This window comes from Mus pahari, chromosome 6 (genome assembly GCF_900095145.1).
Source record: "Mus pahari chromosome 6, PAHARI_EIJ_v1.1, whole genome shotgun sequence".
Lineage (NCBI taxonomy): Eukaryota > Metazoa > Chordata > Mammalia > Rodentia > Muridae > Mus > Mus pahari.
Window position 1 is genome coordinate 69,377,770 of NC_034595.1, and position 19,667 is coordinate 69,397,436.

A 19,667-nucleotide genomic window follows, 5' to 3' on the forward strand; every position below is an offset into this window, starting at 1 on the left:
AGAGCCCGGTAAAGGAGAAGGCCCAACCTATAAAACTGTAAGTTACAGTGACCCCATCTACTCTGGTGTCCGGTGACGGATATCCAATCCTTCCTGAGACCACATAAGAGGGAGAAAAAGACAAGACACAGAATTCCCCAAACCCAGGAACATATTCCCCTCTTGTTTCCACTGATGCCCAAGAAGTCAGCCACTCCACGTCCTTCTACCTTGGCGGATCCTACCCACACACCCATCCAGCAAAGGCCTTGTTTCCGGACATGCGGAGAAACACCATAGGAGACCAAGCCACGCCCCACAGAGAGGAGGAGGAGGAGGAGGAGGAGGAGGAGGAGGAGGGGAGAGTACCACGATGGAGTAGGCGTAGGGCTGTCAGCACCAGCCCTGGTGTCCCTCCAGCTCTAAGCCTCAGGTGGGGCCAACTGCAGATGCCAACAACCCTTTGCAGGGCCAAGCTGGAGGGTCTCCCAGGGCTCGGGCTCCAGCAGAGCCTGTGCTGGACCTGGCTCCCATGCATCTCCCAGCCTGGGCCTGAGCAGGTGATTTTTCACTCTAGGGATCAATAAGGCCTAACGATCAGGATTGGATTTAACTCCATCCCTGTCTGGCCAGAGCAGGGGCCAGGTCTTGGTCGATTGTGAACATTGGCCTCAAATTGCTGCTCGACAGGCGAGGAGTACGGATTAGAGGAAACGCCAATCACTGCTCAGCCTGGTGCTCATGTCTACACGCCAATTTTCTCTGGATGTGGCTGGTGCCCTGTGGATCTCGGCAACACAGGCTGGGAGAGGGGGAGTGTCCCATGAGCCCAGCCTGACCCAGTCTTGCCCGTGCTTGCACACCTGTTACTTACATAGTCCTCGGACTCCTCTGGTCTCCACTGACAGCGGGAGAAGGAGAAAAAGGGAGACAGGATGGTGAAGGGTTTGGCCTGGAGAGGACCTGGCCCATGGAGAACTGATAGATAGCTCTAAAGTACCCACTGAGGGGAAAGCCCAGGACCAGTGCCCACTCAAAGACACAAGTCCCTGCATCACTGAGCACCAATTGTGTGTAACAGGCCTGTCGAGGGCAGGGAGACATGGTGGACTGTCAGATGTGGCGATAGACCTGACAGCTCAGGCAGAGGGAAGACATTAAAGGATGTCTACATACCCTTGTATGTGCTTAAGAGTCCCAATGTCCTGTTATGGCTGTTTAGCTCGCTTGCTTGCTCGCTCTATCTATCTATCTACATCTCTATCTCTCTCTCTCTACCTACCTACCATCCATCCATCCATCCATCCATGCATCCTGCTTTTGGCTGAGACACTAAATTAGAGTCACTTGTGTCCTAGAACACAAGTGCTGGACTTACCGCTGGAGTGGGCCAAGAGTCAGGCTTGCCAGAGAGATAACAAAGGCTAAGTAGCCAGCTCAGAGCCTGGGCATTACCCCAAAGCCACAGGGAGACCCCACACCCCTGATTTCGATTCTACAGGTACCTGCAATCATAATAGGAAAACTAGTTTCTTGGCTGGCAGTGGTAAATTCTAACGCCAGCGTGCACTGGTATGCTGGGCGAACAGGTATATGGACTGAGTGAGGACTCTAATCTTGAAGCTAGGAGATAGTTAGTGAGGGACAGGCCCTGTTTGGAGTCCTCTAACCGGATCACCCTCATATAGCTGGTCTGGCCTGTCCACTAGCCTGGTGCTGGAGTGGCCTGAGCACCTGCTATTTGAGCCAGCACCGTGACAGTCTTTGCAACACAATATAGAGAGGCTATGGAGTCCTGGAATGATCGCGTCTACTTGCAGAGTGGGCTGGAACCAGGTCTAGTTAGGAGTCCTTACTTGAGGGGAGCCCTGGTGTGGAGTTATCACAGGTAGTCCCTCCTATGTCAGGCAGTGCGAGGAGAAAGACAGAGGGGTAGGTGGGGAAGGAAGAGGCTGAAAAAGGAGTAGGGAGAGGAGAGGAAAGGGGACGGGGAATAGCTAGACTAAACCACAACAGTGAAAGAAAAGCCAAAAGGAAGGGACAAAAGGAGCTGGAGGGTGGCGAGTTTCATCTAGAGGGAGCACAGGGGAGGCAGGCTGGGCTATGCACATCTGGTGGGGATACACATCACATGCTTCTTTCTGATCTTACTGGGGCCCAGGGCTGCACAGATGGTTCTATTGGGTGGATAAGGGCAGGCTGGGGTGTCCTTGAAAAGAGTCACACAGGGGATACCTAGGCCCTGGGGCCAGGCTGGATAAGTGCGCCATCTGGTCTCCCACAGGCCTAAAGTAGAATGACAAAGTCCCAGGGGGTGGGAGGCTACAAGGGCAGGCCTTGTCTTCCGTGGCCTCCCTGGAGCCTGCTTGGGCATACTCCTTGTAAAGAACACAAATATGGGGGCAATGTCCCTGATCTTATTACCCAACCCCCTTCAAAGTGTTGGGGACCAGCACACAAAAGTACTCGAAGTGACTTTCCTGGAACCACAGTGGCTGCAGCTGTGGCGCCAGACTCCTAGGATGGGAGGGGCTGGATCGAGTCATTCTCTGGATGTTTCTGGGCGGGTGTGTCTGCTGAGACTTTGTGAGGAGTCCTCAACCTGCCCCAGGAATGCAGGCTGCTGAACACACCCACCTCCCCCACCCTTGGGTCCTTCAGCATAGACAGGTTGGGAGAAGAAAGAGGGCACCCTCTGGGTAGAAAAGAATTTTGGCTCAGAGGGTGGGGCCTAGCCAAAGGTATGAAAGCAGTTTGTCTGTGTGGGGGTTCACCCCTCAGCACAGTCTGCACAATATGGGGTTCCCACTTGGTTGGGGAGGGAATCTAGACTCTTTCTATTGGGACTTGATGCTGGCCCAAGAATTCTCAGGACCTGGTTCTGGACAGGGAGACCAATGGCAGACAACAGGTTTTTCCTATACTTGATTAGTCCTTTCCCAGGGTAGAGACTTGGTTCCTATCCAACCCCTGCCACCCACATGCTGGCTCAGTTTGGTCTTACATATAATCTCACAGTGTTCAGTGCTTCTCTATGGGCTAGCAAGGTGTGTGTGTGTGTGTGGGGGGGGTCAGAATACTGACCTCACTGTAAGCCTGTGGGCAGATGCCCCAGGAAGACAGAAGTTTCCAACAGGAAAGGGCTGGCAGGTCCAGCCCTGGAGAGAAACACTCGGGTCAGGAGCCGAGTGACACTCAGGTCATTATTTGCAGAGCTTTGTTTGCTTGAGGCCATGGAGGATCGAGAAAAGTCTTGTCTGTCCCTGGCTGTGCAGTACAGGGGATGCTCAGAACAGTATTGCCTAGGACAGCAGTTCACCTCAAAGCCACAGCAAATGTGCTTTCTGCAAACCACAAGGATGAAGCCAGTGCGGTGTGCAAGGAGCCTTGGGGGGGGGAGGTGTCTTTGGAAGCAGCCCTGTGAGCACTGGGAACTAAGACTGCTACCTGGGTGGAGGGGGTAGCAGGATCTAGGTTAGCACAGCTTAACAATCCTAACAGAAAAACCAAGTCTCTCTGGAACATGGGCCTCACCTCCCAGTCTCAGGAACTCCTGCCCAGACAGTCCAAGGCAGCTCCAATGACCATAAAATGCATAAACACCTCTGAGGGCAGGCATTGGAGGGACAAATCGGGGCTCTAGGGAGTCAGTGTGACACACTGGTCACTGTTCACCCTGCCACCCAGCACCGTCAATGACATACCTGAGCCTCAGCCAGCATGACATCCTGGATGATGGGTTGGCCTCGGGGCTCACCATTCTCTAGCCGCACATAGGTGACCTGGTAGCCACGAATCTGTCCGTGCTGCTTGTTGGGGACAGGCAGCTTCCAGGAGACATGCACAGCAGTGGAGTTCAGAGGCTCAACCTCCACCTTCCGTGGTGGCCCGCTAGGCACTAGGGGCCAGGCAGAGAAGAGAGTCAGACATGGAGGAACGGAGCCTGGCTTAGGCATGTACAGCTAACTTTAGGGCTGTGACTCTGCACCCAACCCCACTGGGAAAGGCTCCAATGTTGTTTCTTTGGCTGGCTGATTTGCCTGCCGTGGGCCATGCCTATGAGCCCCTTGGGCAGGGTTACTTATTCATGGGAAACATAGATGTGGGGAACAGTCAGAAGTGAGGTACCACACCTTCAACTACCTAGGCTCACACCATCTGTCACCAATTTCATTAGTCTCCAGCCAAAGCCCACTTGAGTCTTTTGCACTTATCTTCCCAATCCTGGCTCTCATATTAAGTGGGGTTGCTGCTTCTGCCACAGACCTTTACGGCTTTAAGGCTTCAGTTATCTTGGAGACGGCTCAGAGCCAGGACCTGGATATGGGATACCCCACCAACTACATCGCCCCAGAATTTAGACCATTAAGCCTAAGTTTAGAAAATGAGTCTGTCAGATCCTGTGGCGGGAGGATACTGGGTGCTTGGCAGGCAGCATCAGGTGGCATGCCTCTCATCCCCACCCCTCCTCACAACAATGTCACCCACTGCAGCCTACCGTCCTCGTCGGTGCGCACCAGCACCGGGCTGCTCTCAGGGCCAGGGCCCACATCTGTGTGTGCCCGCACCCACACCCGGTACTCCGTCCACTTCTCCAGGCCCAGCAGGTCCCAGCTGGAATGCTCACGGCTGATGCCATCCACCACATGTCGCTTACGGTCCTCGCCGTCCACTGCCTCATAGGCCACGGAGTACTGGGTGATAATGCCGTTGCGGCTGTCAGCCGGCGGTGGAACCCAACTTACCCGGACCGTGGTGGAGCCCGTGCTCACACATGTCACCTTCTGGGGAGGGGCTGATGGGGCTGGGGAAGACAAATGGGGGGAAAGCAGGCAAATGGAGGGTGGGGATCACAGGCACAGTGACCAAGTAACAAGGGATTAGAGACTCACCCAGCCATCCTGAGGCCCTCTAGGCATACTGCTGCTGAGACAGCCTAACTCCCTCAGAACTAGCTTTCTACACACACACACACACACACACACACACACACACACACAGTATGTGCAGTGTCTCTCACGCACATATGGAGTTCTAGCAGCGTCTTTCTCATGCATATGCCGTCTCACACAAACATGGCATCAAGTACACACACACACACACACACACACACACACACACACACACCCCAGAACACTCGGAGAATATAATTCTCTTCTGGGGATCCATGATGCAAAGGCCTCCCTTGGTTTAAGACTACTTAACCTGTGTCTGCACGCACAGAGCTCTGTGCTTGAGCTTATGAACGTCTGTGGCTAGTCACGGGGATGGCAAGTGGCCTCTGCAGTTTGGAAGGAAAGTATTCAACAGATTCCTTATGAGTTAGGAGGCAAGTGTGTGCTCTCTTTATGCCTGGTGACTTTTTTAGACACCATGCCACTACCAATACAGGGGCTTCCTTTTACCTCAAGTTTGCTACTCACTGGCTGGGTAACTTCAACAGCCCTTGACTTACCAGTGGCAGAGCACCACCCCAGTACTGGGAATGACCTTTAACCTTCCCCTGTGCACCCACCTTTTGTCCCAGTTTGGTCTCCCTGGGTCCCAGCATTCTACTCTTACCTCTGGGGATCCCGTCACCTACTTCCATCCTTACAACCCTGAATATTCAGTCGTGACTTAAAGCGCCCTGGCTTACCATTCTCACCAGTATCCTAAACTCACTTTCCCATTTTGTATGTGTGTGTAGTGTATGTATATGTGTATGTATATGTGAACATGTGTACCTGCCTCACAGATTCCTGACTCAGCCTCCCGGCAGTGCTAGTGCTAAGGTGCATATGTGACAATACCCTATCTTTTATGTGGATGCTGAGGACTTGAACTTAGATCTGCATGATTACGCAGCAAGCTCTCTTACCCGCAGAGTCATCCCCTCAGCCCCTCCTTCTCCCACCATTGCTTGAGCCACAGTAGGTAATGGATACTGCGGCACTGAGGCAGGCAGACAAGGCATCTCCAGCGGGCTCCCCCTGGGCTCTCTGGGCTACCTGCTGAGATCTACTCTATCTTGCTCACTCTGCCACTTTACAAATAACACAGACAATCTGCACAGCTCCCAGACCCCTAGCTCCCTTCACCTGTAGGCATATAAGCTTGCTGCCTGCCTTCCAACAGTATCCGCTTCTATTTCCAGCCACCAGCTCCCCTCTTCCTGTACAATCTCAAGAGTGGAGTCCAAGGCCAAGCTCTTTCTCACCCACATTCTGCCCCCTTCCTTCCACCTCCGGAGCTGTCCCTCTCCGTCCATGCTTCCAGCGTGGTCCTCCTGACTCGCACAAAAGCATATGGATGCACTTCAAGAGTTCCCGCCTTCAAAGAAGACCCCATCTTCATTGCTACAGGCCCCCTAGTTACTATAGCTCCCCCCCCCCCAGCTAGCTCTTGATGACATCTTAGCATGCTGGCTTACTTCCTCATCCACTCCGAGTCCCTGCCAAGCTACCACACAGCCCGCCACCCCCACCCCCAAGCCTGCTTTCTGACTACTTCTAGTCCCTTTCGGCCATTCAGCAGCAACTTCAGGCCCACCTCTGTAGGCTTTCTCTCTGTCCTGTTCCCCACCCCTAGCTCTCATTTCTAGGAGCTCTCATTTCTCTCAGGACTGCCTCCTCCAGCTCAGGCCCTACACCTCCACACTTCTACCCCTGACAGACACAGTGATTGAATCTGGGTGCCTGAAACCAGGTGCACTGCTCGAGCCTGCTTCCATGCATCACCTGAGTTGGGGGGGGGGGAGTGCGCGCTGCTGGAGCCTCCGACCAGAAACAAGATGCACCTCCATATCTCTAAGCCACAGCTCCGCATCTACAATCTATCACCAAGCCCCGGCCAGGAAGTATCCTAGGTAACCCTCCCTGCCCCCCAACCCCGTCCCCACCCCCACCCCCGACCAGTTCAGCCAAGGCCACAAAAGAGATTTCTAAGTGGTCTCTGCATCTTGGGTAACCTGCCCATTTTCAGAGCCACCCCGACTGGTACAGCTTGGGTGGCTGCAGAGTCCCTGCCCAGGGCCACCATATTCCCTGTTCCTTTTACCTAATTAGCTTCAGTGGAGGTCAAGTGTCATATCTCTGAGACTGAACTCTCTCTGACCTTGCACCAACAGTGTTTGCCTCTGACCTTGCACCAACAACAGTAGCTCCTGTACTGCCTGCCACCTCTCCACCCTCCCAGCTCACTCTGCACAAACATAATTAAGAGCTCATTTGGGTAATTACAGGCACCACTGTAAGTCTCAGTCCACTGCAGGAGCCCTATGGATACCGGCCTTGCCTTCTGGCTGCGCTACCAGACCTAGAGCACAGGCTTCTAGAATGAACTTAGACTACAAAGTCAGACTACTATCACACCAGGCCACACTCACAATCTGCCATTTTGTGCCAATCACAATCTGGGTGTGACAGAGTCACACCCCCCCCCCCACTCTGACACACTCAGGTGCTATTGGCTGGGTCTTCATGCAAACTCCAGGTGGTTCTACAAACAGTCACACTGTCACATAAGCCATGTGCTCCCACAGGCAGATGTGGACACACACACACACACACACACACTGGCACACAGTCACATTCTCATGGACCTGTCCACAAGTGCAGAGACCTCAGAGAGATTACACAGCTCCTAAGGAACTGTGGTGGTGGGGTACGAGGAGGAGAACATGGGTGATGAGATGTGGGACCATGAGGAGGAAGACAGGCATCTAGGCAGGTCTCAAACACGGTAGGCCCACCAAATCAGTGCTATGATCTAGGTATGGAAGGAGAAGGACAGAGGACAGAGATGAGTCACAGTCACACAGAACTTACCTGTGCAGGACAGAAGAGTCACAGAGGTAAGAGAGGGTCAGAAGGCTGGGCAGGGAGCAGAGAAGGCAACCACTGCCTGGACACAGACTAACAAGACACTTACCTGTCCCTTTCTTGGGGTTCAGACTCAAGAGCCCAGACTGGAGTCCAATACTGGACTCAGCAGACCTGACCACCCACCTGCTTGAAAGGGAATGGTATGTGCCTGTGTGTAGTGTACTAGCCCAGATGTGACAAGGGTGGCCTTAGCAGACACTTACTGGACTGTGCTGTACGGGCCTCTACGGTGGGCGTGAAGACGCCCACCCCCAAATCTGAACGTGCAGCCAGCTGGAAGTGGTACAGTGTGTCAGGCTTCAGGTCCTCCAGAGTGTAGGAGGAGGTGGGGTCGAAGGTCACCTTGTGCTGGAAGAGCAGAGAGCACTTACTGAGTGCTCAGATCTCAAAGGCCACTCAGAGGTTAGTCCCCACGTGGGCTGCAAGCAGCTGGCAGAGGACCCACTGTGGTTCTCTGACAGCCCCACCCCACACAGTCACACAGCCTCACAAGAAATGCATGGCGTGACTCATGCTACAGCCACCTCAAAGATCACAAAGGCCACCAGAGATCTGTGACCCCAGGGGAAGCTTCAAGGTTAGGACAGTATCACATGGGCCACTAACCTAAGAGAACAAAGGCAGACTTTAGAAGTTTTGCCTCTAGCATAGGAGTGGTGCAGACTACAGAACCATACAGGCTGTAAGAGCTACAAAGCTGTAGGGAAAACCCAGGGTCTGCAGCCTGCCTAGGTGTGCCCATCACAGACCACCAGGAACCGGGGGCAATCCTCCTTCTACCCTTCCCAGCCTCCTGGCTCACCTGCTGGCCCTCGTCCTCGGCTGCCCAGTACACCAGCTCATACTTGACGATCCGCTCCTGCGGGGGCAGCAGCCAGGAGAGCTGGATCCTGGTGTCCGACTCAGCGTTGGCCTGGAAGTCCGCAGGCTGTGCAGGCACTGCAATGTCCACCCCAAGCAAGCTCAGCCTCACAATACCTCCGAGAGCCCAGTGAGAGGGTGCCACGCTCTCACCAGCCTGGCCTGCACCCCAGTGACCACCTAGCTGTGGAGTATGGCACCCTTGCCCAGCCCCACCAAGCTCCAAACTACACAGCCTGAGGAGACAGGAGGGACTCTGCCGGAGCCTCTGCTGTCAGCTGTCCATCTAAAACAAAGCCCCTACCTACCTCCCTGCTGTGTCTTGACTTGGATGGTGGGGCTGGGTGGGCCGTCGCCCACGGCAGTGAAGGCAAGGACTCGGAGGCTGTAGGTGATGCCAGGTAGCAGGCTGCCCACGGTGGTAAGAAGTCCTGCGTCGGTGTTATGCTTGTGCCAGGCGCTCAAAGGGCGTCGGGAATCTGGGGTGTAGTAGACGCGATATCCCCGTACCAGGCCATTGGGCTCTTCAGGTGGTTCCCACTGGACCAGCATGGTGCTAGCGCTAAGCATTCGGGCCTGCACACGGCGCGGAGGGCTGGAGGGCGCCTGCTCCCCCGTGCGTGCTCTCACCGCCTCACTGGGTGGTCCTCGCCCAATGCTGTTAACAGCCAACACACGGAAAGCATATTCCGAAAAGGGGCTGAGGCCACCAATGCTGTATCGGGTGCTGGCCACACCATCCACTTCCTGGAAGGGGCCGTCTGTGCCAGCTGCACGGTACTGGATGCCATAGAAGGACACAGGCTCGGTATTCCCAGAGTCCCATGTCAGAGTAACACTGGTGGCGGTTGTCTCTGTCACCACAAGATCAATTGGAGGCTTTGGCAGAGCTGAGGAGAAAGAATTGTTAGATGTCATGACTCTGAGGACAAACCCAGTGCATGATCCTAACACAGGGTACGGCCACCCAAGTGTGGCTGATGCCCACAACCCTCCTTCAAAAAAGGCTTGAAAAGCTTGGGGTGACTTCTTAGGGCAGCTACTGAGATAGTGCAGCCAGGTCTGATGGTGGTCCAAGGAGCCTTGAGCCCTTTGGTGTGTAACAGATCACCCTTAGGACCTACACACACACACACACACACACACACACACACACACACACACACACACACACATGCATGCACTATCTCCCAAGGAATTGGCCTTTAGAGTTCAGAAAGAGCCCCACCACTAGGCCCCATGACTTGGCTTAAAACAAAGGTGGCACAATCCCAGGCCCACGATCGCTGCAAGAAGAATGAATGGCCACTAAGTCCTAGGAACCCTGTTCGGTGCCACAAAGGCTCGTGGTCACATTCCTGCTCTCTGGAATTTATCATCTGGGGAAATAATCAGAAAATGAGTTGATGGTAACTGTGAACAAGGACAGGAGGAAAACACAGCCTCTCCCTGGATGGGTGTGGGGCTTGGGGGACAGGAAGAGTCTCACAGCGCTGAGCCACTGACTGTGACAGAGGAGGAGCAGGCAGGGAACGAGAGCCGTGGGTTTTTGTGTGGCTGGCAGAAACTGAGAGAAGGAGACCAGATAATGTTCCTGGGCGACTCCCAGAGCAACGTGAGCCCCTGAAAGCTACCTTTTGCTTTTATAAAAGGAACCGGTATAAGGCTCGGCGTGTAGGCGCTTCTCTAGTGTGTGTGAGGGCCTGGGCTCCATCCCCAGGAGGACCAGGGGGACCAGGAGGAGGGACATGATTCATCCTAGCTTACAGCCTGATTTCCTTTTGGCAGTACTGGGGACTGAATCTGGGGCTTCCAACATGGTAAATGCTCTCTACCAACTGAGTTGTATCCCCAGTTCTTGGGAAGCAGAGGCAAGAAGAGCTCCCTGAGTTCAAGGCCAGCTCCTACTTATCTGCCACAGGCCTGAGGATCTAAAGCCCTCTTGACAGAGGAGAACCTCAGCTGAGGCACTAGTACACTCACCTTTTACTGTGACCTGGGCCGTGGCCTCTATCATGCCTAGTGAAGAGATGGCCACACAGGTATAGTTGGCAGACCGCATGACATTGCTGAGCTCCAGAACGTTGCGGCCGACTGGCATCTCATCCTCTTTGGTCAGCTCCTCGGCGCCCATCATCCACTTCACATACGGCATGGGCGCGCCCACTGCCACACACGTGAGATTCACACTGCCGCCTGGCATCACCTCTTGGCTGCTGGGAGGGATGGAGAAACGAGGAGCCACGCGACGCACTGTGGGAGGAGGGAGAGAGGCACTCACAGGCTGGGCAGGATGCAAGGGTGGACAGAAGGGCAGGGGCCCCTCATCAAGGAAGCCTCTCTGGTCAGAGCCAAGCCCATGCTCAGAGACAGGAGGAGTGGCGTCCCTAGGGCCTGGCTCACCATTTCCCACCTCACTTTGGGAACAGAAGCCGTCCCTGCACTCAGGGACCATCTGGAACACCTCTTAATGACAACTTGCATAACCAAGCTCCCATCTTATGGCATGGGACACTCAGCCAAGGTCACACAGGACTTAATGCAAGAGCCAGGCCTGGTTAGGGCCACACTCCAGGTGGTCCTCCAATGACCCCCTTTGTTTATTCCTGACTCCCCTCCTCCTGTGTCTCCAGAGGGACCATCAATGAAAGCAATCCAGGTCCTCAGAGCATGGCTGGGGGTGGGGGACAAAGGATCGGTCTGGGAGTACCATGGCCACCTTCTCTGGAGTCAGTGTCTCCACCTCCAGGCCATGGCCCCAGGAGAGAAGAGAAAATGGCACAAGTACCTGCTGGGCCTTGCCTATGCAGGTCAGTCTGGGACCCACAATGTGGATGGTCCCTTAGGAGGGCTAGTCCGGGGACAAGGGGTTGGGCGGGCCAGGGACGTGGTCCGCGGGCAGGATGGGCATGAGGATGGCAGTAACATGATGAGGGGGCAGACGGCTTTCTGCCCAGTGAGTAAAGCTCTCAAGGCGGGTGGCTGTGCCTAGCCGCGACCCCCAGCCTTGGACTCCCCTGGCCAGAAGCTGTCTGGGGCTTCTCAGTCCAGGGCAAAGCCCAGAACCAACCCCGAAGGGGCAAGCTTGGCACAGACACTCAGAGCATGCAGAGGGGGTAAGGTGGACAAGAGCTAGCGACACAGACATGCTTGGCACGCAGGCAGGTCATGCAGCTGCTGGCAGAGGCTCGTGTGTAGCCTAGACGGCCACCCTACACAGAGGGCCAGAGAGGACAGGCAGCAAGCCCAAGTGACCCGAGGGCCACTATGAGAGCACAGGTCTCTGAGGACTCTTGCTGGGGGGTCCAGACATGCAGAGGACCCATTGTAAGAAGCATGTCACATAGTCCCAGGTCACAGAAGCAGAGGTGGCATCCCAGGAAAGAACACAAGGTTCAATCTCACCTCAGTTCCTAGGGGTCAAACTGAAGCTCAGAGCTGAGACATTTAGTAAAATTCACCGGGGTTGTACCAAGGGTCTGTCTAAGACATCGTTCAAAATCCATCACATCACCTCCACTAGTAACACCTAAATAACACCACTCCTACGGCCCCTCTACCTCTCACCCTAACCAGCTCCTGAGCTCTCCACAGACAACTGGCGCCTCCCTGATTAACAAGTTTCTGTGTGGTTCCTGATGCTCCGTGGTCAGCCTACAGGATCTTGGGTAGAACTTGCTTCCACACCTTCTATGCCAGGTTCACTAAGTCCTGGGTGGGATCACAACAGTGGCAGCCCCAAGTGAGTCACAGCAAAAGGCAGGCTGGGTCTGCTCCTACGCTCAAGGCAGACATTTACCAGGAGTGCATCGTACATGTCTAGACTTCCACCTTTGGCCTGAAGCAGCAGCACCCTCATTCCTTCCTTTCTATCCCCCCTCCCTCTCCCCCTCCCTCCCCAGGCCTCTCTTCCTCTCTCTTTTAGAGCTCTAGGAATTGAACACAGAGACTCATATGTGCTAGGTGCTGTACTCTACCACTGAGCAACACTTCCAGTTCCATCTTCGTCTTCTCCAGGGGAGCCATCTCTCCATCTTTGGCACTCCGTATGTAATCTAGATCTGGCTAATAAGTAACAACCTTTGCACCAGAAGCAACCTTTGGATGTTTGCACTGCCGATGAGTGCAGCAACACACTTTACAGGGGCAGCTGAACTCAGGGTTTCCTTTCCTAAGGCAGGGGACAACCTGCTCCAGTACAAAGGCAAGAGCACTGGAGGAGCAGAAAGAGGGATGGTGAGCAGCGGCACACGGAAGACCCGGCTCCAGGCCCACCCAACACCGAATCTACTTCTACACTTCCTAGTTTTGTATCATAAGACTCTTTATTTTGCTTAGTCTAGTATACCTGGGTTTCTATCCTAAGTCTCTTTTGTTGAAAACCTTGTCTATTTCTTGTTTGTTTTTTGAGACAGGGTTTCTCTGTGTAGCCCTGGCTGTCCTGGAACTCACTGTGTAGACCAGGCTGGCCTTGAACTCAGAAATCCTCCTGCCTCTGCCTTCCAAGTATAGGGATTAAAGATCTGTCCCACCACTGTTCAACAAAAACTTACTTTATTATTCACTTATTTAAGATTTATTTTATTATTATTCTAGGTGCCTGATGCCCAAGGATATGGTGAGCTTTCAGGATGAGACTGGGAATCGAGCCTGGGCCTTTTGCAAGAACACGTAGTCCTAACCATTCAGCCAAATCTCTGACCCTAATTTTTTTTTTTTTTATGTGCATTTGTGTGTAGACCTGCACAATCATACGTGTATGCAGGAACCCTCGGAGGCTAGAAGAGGATGCTAGAGACTCTGTAACTGAAGTTACAGATGGTTGTAAGCCACTATGTAGGTGCTGGAAACTGAACCTAGGCCTCTTCAATAGCAAACGCTCTTAACCCTCAACCCATCTCTCCAACCCCCTTATCACTGATGCTTTTTGTTGTTGTTCAAGACAGGGTTTCTCTGTGTACCCTTGGCTGTCCTGGAACTTAGTCTGTAGAGCAGGCTGGCCTTCAGCTCAGCCTCCTGAGTGCTGGGATTAAAGGTGTGTTCAACCACTGCTGGGCATCATGCACGTTAATACCAGGAGTCCACATGGCTGATGATACGGTATCACACACTGCAGTTCTCATGACAAGGGACATGTATATCCCAGGGGTCATAGTTACCAAGTGTCCCATGGTAACAGACTCCCCTGCAAGAACTCTAAACTGGCAGATGGTACAGGCAAGCTTTGCCAGCCCAGGGCATGGGCACTCCTTTGCAGCCCAGGGCTTCATGCCAGGCCTAACAGCTGGGCACTCCAAGGTGAAGAATGGGTATATAGCACTGCATGTAAGCCAGGTCCAGGCCTAGCAAGGAATGGAGGAGTTCAGAACACAGAAGTTGCTGGAACTGAACAGGCCTCTCTGCCATTTCCTTTTCAGTGAAGGGCATGTAATCATGTACTGAAGAAGCCATTCTTCTTCTTCTTTTTTTTTTTTTTTTTTTTCCTTTTTGAGACAGGGTTTATATATCCCTAACTATCCTGAAGCTTAGTGTATACACCAGGCTGGCCTTGAACTCACAAAGGTCCACCTGCCTCTGCCTTCTGAGTGCTGGGATTAAAGCCGTGCACATCATGCCTAGTGGAAAGCCACTCTGTACTCTGTACAGAGGGTGCCTATGTCACCATGTCTCAATTGCAGATGAGGGCCAGTGCTGATGCTGACACAGGAAGTGACACATCTGCCTTTATATCCTCAGTAAGATCAGGTCTATGTGGTAAAAACTCTATCTTCGAAAGCCTGTGGAGGCCATGGGGCTTTAGCGTTGGCATAATGTCAAGCTCCAGATGGCATACAGATAAGACTTTTGACAGTGACACTAGTTAATAGTGGCTCTAGTTAATGGTGGAACCCAAATGAAAGAGGGGCCACTGGGTGTCAGACTCAAGGGGTTATGCAGTAGGAAGTAGATCTTTGGCTAATATACCTGGGGCCCATACCTAAACATGTCCAAACTTTTACCCCGGACAGTCCATGGTGGACAGTGTTTTCCAGGCCAGTAGAGACCCAGCAGAGACCTCAGGGATCAGCCTCAGAGCCAGGCCAGTGCCCTGGGCCACTCCTTTCAAAGGCTCCATCTCTAGTCACTATCAGGAAACTGGGCCCCCTTGGGAACTGACACTAAGAATGGCTTTTATTTTCCCTCCAAGATGCAAGCTACAGGGAGAACTTTGGGGGCTACAGACAGGTGTGAGGTCAGGGTCACCTCAGCACTGGGAAAGGAACTCAGCCAGAGGCCCCAGGTGTTCCACTGATAACTACATTCCTAGATAAGGGCACTGGGTCCGGCCACATGCAAAGACTCCTGCAAGGCGATCTGCTAGAGCTTAGGCAGGCCAGCACATCTCCAGAAAATGGGGAAAGAGGCAACAGAGTGCCCCAAATGCTAGAGGCCCTGCATCCTAGTCCAGCCTAGACAGCTACCCCCGTGCCAACAGCTGGAAGTGGTTGAGGCTCCAACACAGCGTCTCCACCATCCTCCCCCGGCCGCCACAAGCACAGGGCCTCCAAAGGGAACAGGACTCACCCTGGACTCGGTCTATTGACAGAAGCAACAGCAGGGAAGGAAAAACTGGAGCTGGGGAAAATGCACTTAGGGTCTAATCTCAGGCTCCAACAATGCCGGTCTATTACCGTTCCCCGTGCATCCTTAGTGCTGACATTTTATAGACAATTTCCAAAACAGGGCCCTGCCATTTCTGGATTATATTTCAGCTGTAACTTTTAAGTCTAATTATTTGCGCTGACAACCCCCTATAATAGGGTGGTGCGGCGCCTGGAGGTACCCGCATTCAGCGGAGTGACAGACTAATCGCAGGGGGAGGTAGCCCTGCAATCTGCATTCACTTGCGGAAATTTCTCTGATGAAAATAACACAACATTAAGGAGGGGATAAGGGGCAGGATCCACTGTATCAAGATAAAATAACTCTTTAATAAATAACCTTGTGGCTGCCGCAGAGCAGTAATTAAATGCTGGCACACCCGGCACACAGTTTTAAGTAAAGCTAGAAAAATGTAAGATGCAATTATCAGCACCAAACAAATTACCAGCCCGGCAAATCCCCCCGGAATATTTAGAAACTCATTTCTCCTTCCCATTAAATATTTGTGTATGCGTGTATTTTTGGTGGGACCACAGGGTGGGTGGGGAAAGAACAAAGGATGCAGAGGGTAGGTGAAGGGGTGTGGGGGAGTGGCTGCGGGCTGTCTGCTGATGACTATTTTCTGAACGCCCTGGCAGATCCGCCTGGTCAGCGAAATGGTGTAACCGAAATGCCCCAGAGCTCAGGAGTGCACACAGATGGAGGCTTATGTTGATATCTGAGCCCAGACTGCAGCCCTCCTCCTGACTGGCTCCTTGTCCTCCCGGAGTAAACTCAAAACCACAGAGCATGACGCAGAGGGTCTGTCCTGTGCTTCTTCCTTGGACCCCCAAAGCCCAGTGATGAACCCTTTACACCACATGATACATAAAGGACCACTAGCCCCTTGCTGGTCCAGGACTGGGAAGCAGAGGCCTGGCTCTAAGGGAACAGCTCTGGGAGGGGATCCAGGGAGTTTCAAGAAGCCCTGCCCAACCTAAGGCTGAGCTGGACTGATACTCAAGGCCTCAGGAGACTGCAGTGACAATTCAGTCACTCCAGGCATAAGCAAACTGGATGTGAACGCTCAGTGCCACTGCCCAGCATGGGACTGAGGGCTGTTAGCTGGTCAGTGAGCCACATACACTGTATCCTCGGAGAGGCACAGGGGCTGGCTTGGAAGCTCAGGTAGAGGAGTCTGGGCAGGTAGGGTGACCTTGGTTTGGACCTGGTAGGAGACAGAAAAGATATAATGTCTGGACACTTACTCAGTGTATGAAAATGATGCCACCTGCCTTGGATTACGGCCATCAGGGTCTTTGAGAGGCAGCCCAAGGTTGGTCTTAAGTCTCAGAACAGCCAGTCTGCTTTGTGGAGCATTGGTAAGGCTCTAGGGGCCTCAAGGGCAGGGCAGACACTGCAGGACTGTGTTGCGTACTGCGAGATCTCAAGGGGACAACTCACTCTAAATTAGCCTCCTCCTATTGTCTCCTGCAGTTCCGCCATCTCTTAGTTTCGCGGCCTACATAAGGGTGGGTGGGGAAATGGTAGAAGCTTCCCTGATCCCCTATATGCCAAACATGTAGTTTAGTTTCTCTGACAGAGATCCCCATGACCATTCCTGGAACAGAGAGCTAGCCTGGTCTGGGTGCAAAGCTGGGTGCAGTTCTATAGGGTACAGTTCTATGCCATGCACCGTGCATGTGTGGCCACTCCAACAGCGGAGCCTGGCTAAGGGGACATGCAGACACACAATGAATCAGGGTCAAGCAACAGGAACATGCAGAGCAGAAGGCCTGCCCACCCATCCCTGGTCCTGCCTGCCAGCCAGCCCAAACACCGAGAAGAGGCCAACTGGCGGGCAGGCACGGCTGGAGCGAGCCTGAGGGAGCTGACCAAGCCCGCTGGTCCCAACTGACGGGCACAGTCGGTGGGCGAACTGTAGATGGATAAGAAGTGAAAACGACCAACCTTCTCGCTGATCTGAGAGATGAGAGTTTGGGTTGATGGCAGAGTGCGATGAGGATGAGAGGGAATAAAAAAAGACAAGGAGAAACACAGAGAGAGTAAAAACAGGCCAACCTCCATCTGCCCACACAGCACAGAGACAAGACAGGACTCCTGTGCCCCTCGCACACACACGTGCACACAGGTGCACACGGACCACGCCGCTCACGGAGGACTTAGGACTCATGGAGAGACACAGTGGACAGGGTAGGGCCCACCAGCGGTGCCAGGGATGATGAGGGCAGACCGGGTAGGGGTAGAAGTGGGGCACGGGCTAGTCCCCATGCCTCACACACCCTCACCGCTCAGACAGACCCTACCAGGCTCTGGGGTCAGGGTCCACCCAGTTCACAAACCCACCGAGGCACACAAGCCACTCCAGCCCCACCACCATGAGGAAGCCCCATGCCTCGCCAACACCAGTGTGAGGAGCACGCCCGGATGCCTGTGGAAAGAAAGGCTAGGAGGCGACGTCCTCTATTCAGACAGCCGAGTCTCAGATGCTGGGTTCCTGAAGAGAATGGGGAGGCTGGTGATCTTGGTACAGGTAAGGCAAGCTTTGCCAAGGGCAGGTTTCTGCCTTGGCCCAGGAAGCTGCATGCCTGAGAGCGGTAGGGGAGAGACGCCATGGATGGAAGGAGAAAGTGAGTCACTCGGGAGGGAGTCAGATGGTGATGGAGAAAGAGGCTGGTCCACCCAGCGTGCCTGGGCCTGCTAGACGGTGGGTGGAACTGCAGGCAACTGTGAATAAAGTCAGCTGTGAATGCACGATGTGTGTGCCCCAGCGCTAGCCCAACAGAACCCAGACAGCTGACTCTCATGCGCCTCCTGTGCTCCTGGCAGCGTGCGGGGAGCTCTGCATGCCCATGCACTGCCCTATCAGTTGAAGCAGTCTAAGGCCTCAGAGAGGCAGGGAGAGGCCCGACAGTCTGGGGAACAGAGGAAGAACGTGAGGAGGGAGGCTAAGTCTGAGAAGATGAGTCACTAGACAGAAGAACAAAGTTAGAGATGGAGACAGAAGCCCTCAGGAGGCAGCAATCCCGAGCAAAGGGTCCCCACAGGGGCAAACTGCCTCTCGGTGCCAGCGTCTGGGGACAGTTGTGGCTATTGAGACTGGTCTGGTTAAGTGCTGCTACAGGTACCTGACTGGCTAGGGGTGCTTCTAAATATCTTACTATTCGTACAATGGCCCTCAACAGAGATGTAGTCAGTCTAAAATGTCAACAGTGCGAAGGATAAGAAACACCTGAGCTATAACTCACACTAGCCTGAATAAGGAGGCTTAGGGTCTGACAAGAGTTGGGGATTTCCATCTCTGGGTGGCAACAGGAACCACTATGGACTGAAATCGCTATATTGGGAGACAAAGAGTCCAGCAGATAGGCACTGGGGTGGGGCGCGGTTCTTCCATGCCTAGCCACCCACATACAGAGTTACAAATACAGAGCTGGTGGTTAGCACTGCTACACAGGCGGTCCCAGAGCACTCCTGGGGCTGATGGGGCTTTGCCAGGCACAAAAGGAAGCTGCAAACCCCACAGGATGGGGTCTCAGTGAGCAGGGCTTTCCTTACGGTCCAAATCCGACCCCCAAAGGTCCCTCATAGATTTAGATGGGTTCTAGATATGCGGCAGGGCCTGGGGGGTGAGTTATAGAAGTCAGGTTGGCTATGTTAGGCTCTAGACAGGAAGGGCTGAGCGTAAAGGGGGTAAAGGAGCTCCTATACCCTTGACCTCCCAAAGCTCTTCCAAGTGGATCTTAAGCCAAGAGATGGGATAAGGCAGGCTCCAGCTAGGGTCATGTCCAAGTCAATCATGTGTGGACAGCGGAGAATCTGCGGGTAGGGATGCTCCAAGGAGTTGGGATCCCCTGGTCAGTGCCGTAGCAGCCACCTCAGCCCATTTCCAGAGATAATCATGGCCCCGCCGCTGGCCACAGCCAGCATGTCGGTGCGAGCTGGACAGGTGTGATGCCTAAGCCAGGATGCCCGCATCCTCCTTTCTGAACCTGGGTGGCCTGTTCCTGCTTTGGTACTGCCTCCGATAGCTCTACCCTAGGAATCGGCCATAAAGCAATGCTTAAACAGCCGGCTTGGGGTTTACCAAGGCCCTGCTGGATTCTTCTCTCTCTGCTGTAGCCATGTGCAGACAGGGGCTGCCTTGGCTGGGGCGTTGGGGTCGGGGGGGGGGGGGGGCCAGTCACTGTGAAGTCTTTTCAGCTGCTAAGCTGGCAGGGGGAATTTGGTAGACTCCTGGGCCTCTGTTAAGATACCCAGCCTGGACCAGCCTGGGGTTAAGTGTACTCTCTCCAGTTCTACTCCTCTCTGCCTTCAGGA

General features: G+C 53.8%; 1 protein-coding gene across 15 annotated transcripts in view; it reads right to left on the bottom strand.

The window, feature by feature from the left end:
- The window catches only part of Ptprf (protein tyrosine phosphatase receptor type F), an 82,383-nt gene that overhangs the window by 18,976 nt on the left and 43,740 nt on the right, over nucleotides 1-19,667 (bottom strand). For 5 of the 15 annotated variants that reach the window (XM_029540220.1, XM_029540219.1, XM_029540224.1 and 2 more), the window contains 7 exons: nucleotides 10,689-10,958; nucleotides 9,014-9,595; nucleotides 8,647-8,783; nucleotides 8,048-8,192; nucleotides 4,478-4,783; nucleotides 3,684-3,877; nucleotides 854-880 (listed from right to left, as the gene is read on the bottom strand). In XM_029540220.1, the coding sequence (XP_029396080.1) occupies nucleotides 854-880; nucleotides 3,684-3,877; nucleotides 4,478-4,783; nucleotides 8,048-8,192; nucleotides 8,647-8,783; nucleotides 9,014-9,595; nucleotides 10,689-10,958 (1,661 nt within the window). The remainder of the gene's footprint in view (nucleotides 1-853; nucleotides 881-3,683; nucleotides 3,878-4,477; nucleotides 4,784-8,047; nucleotides 8,193-8,646; nucleotides 8,784-9,013; nucleotides 9,596-10,688; nucleotides 10,959-19,667) is intronic. The other 10 variants (XM_021199604.1, XM_029540223.1, XM_029540221.1 and 7 more) reach the window with 3 other exon arrangements.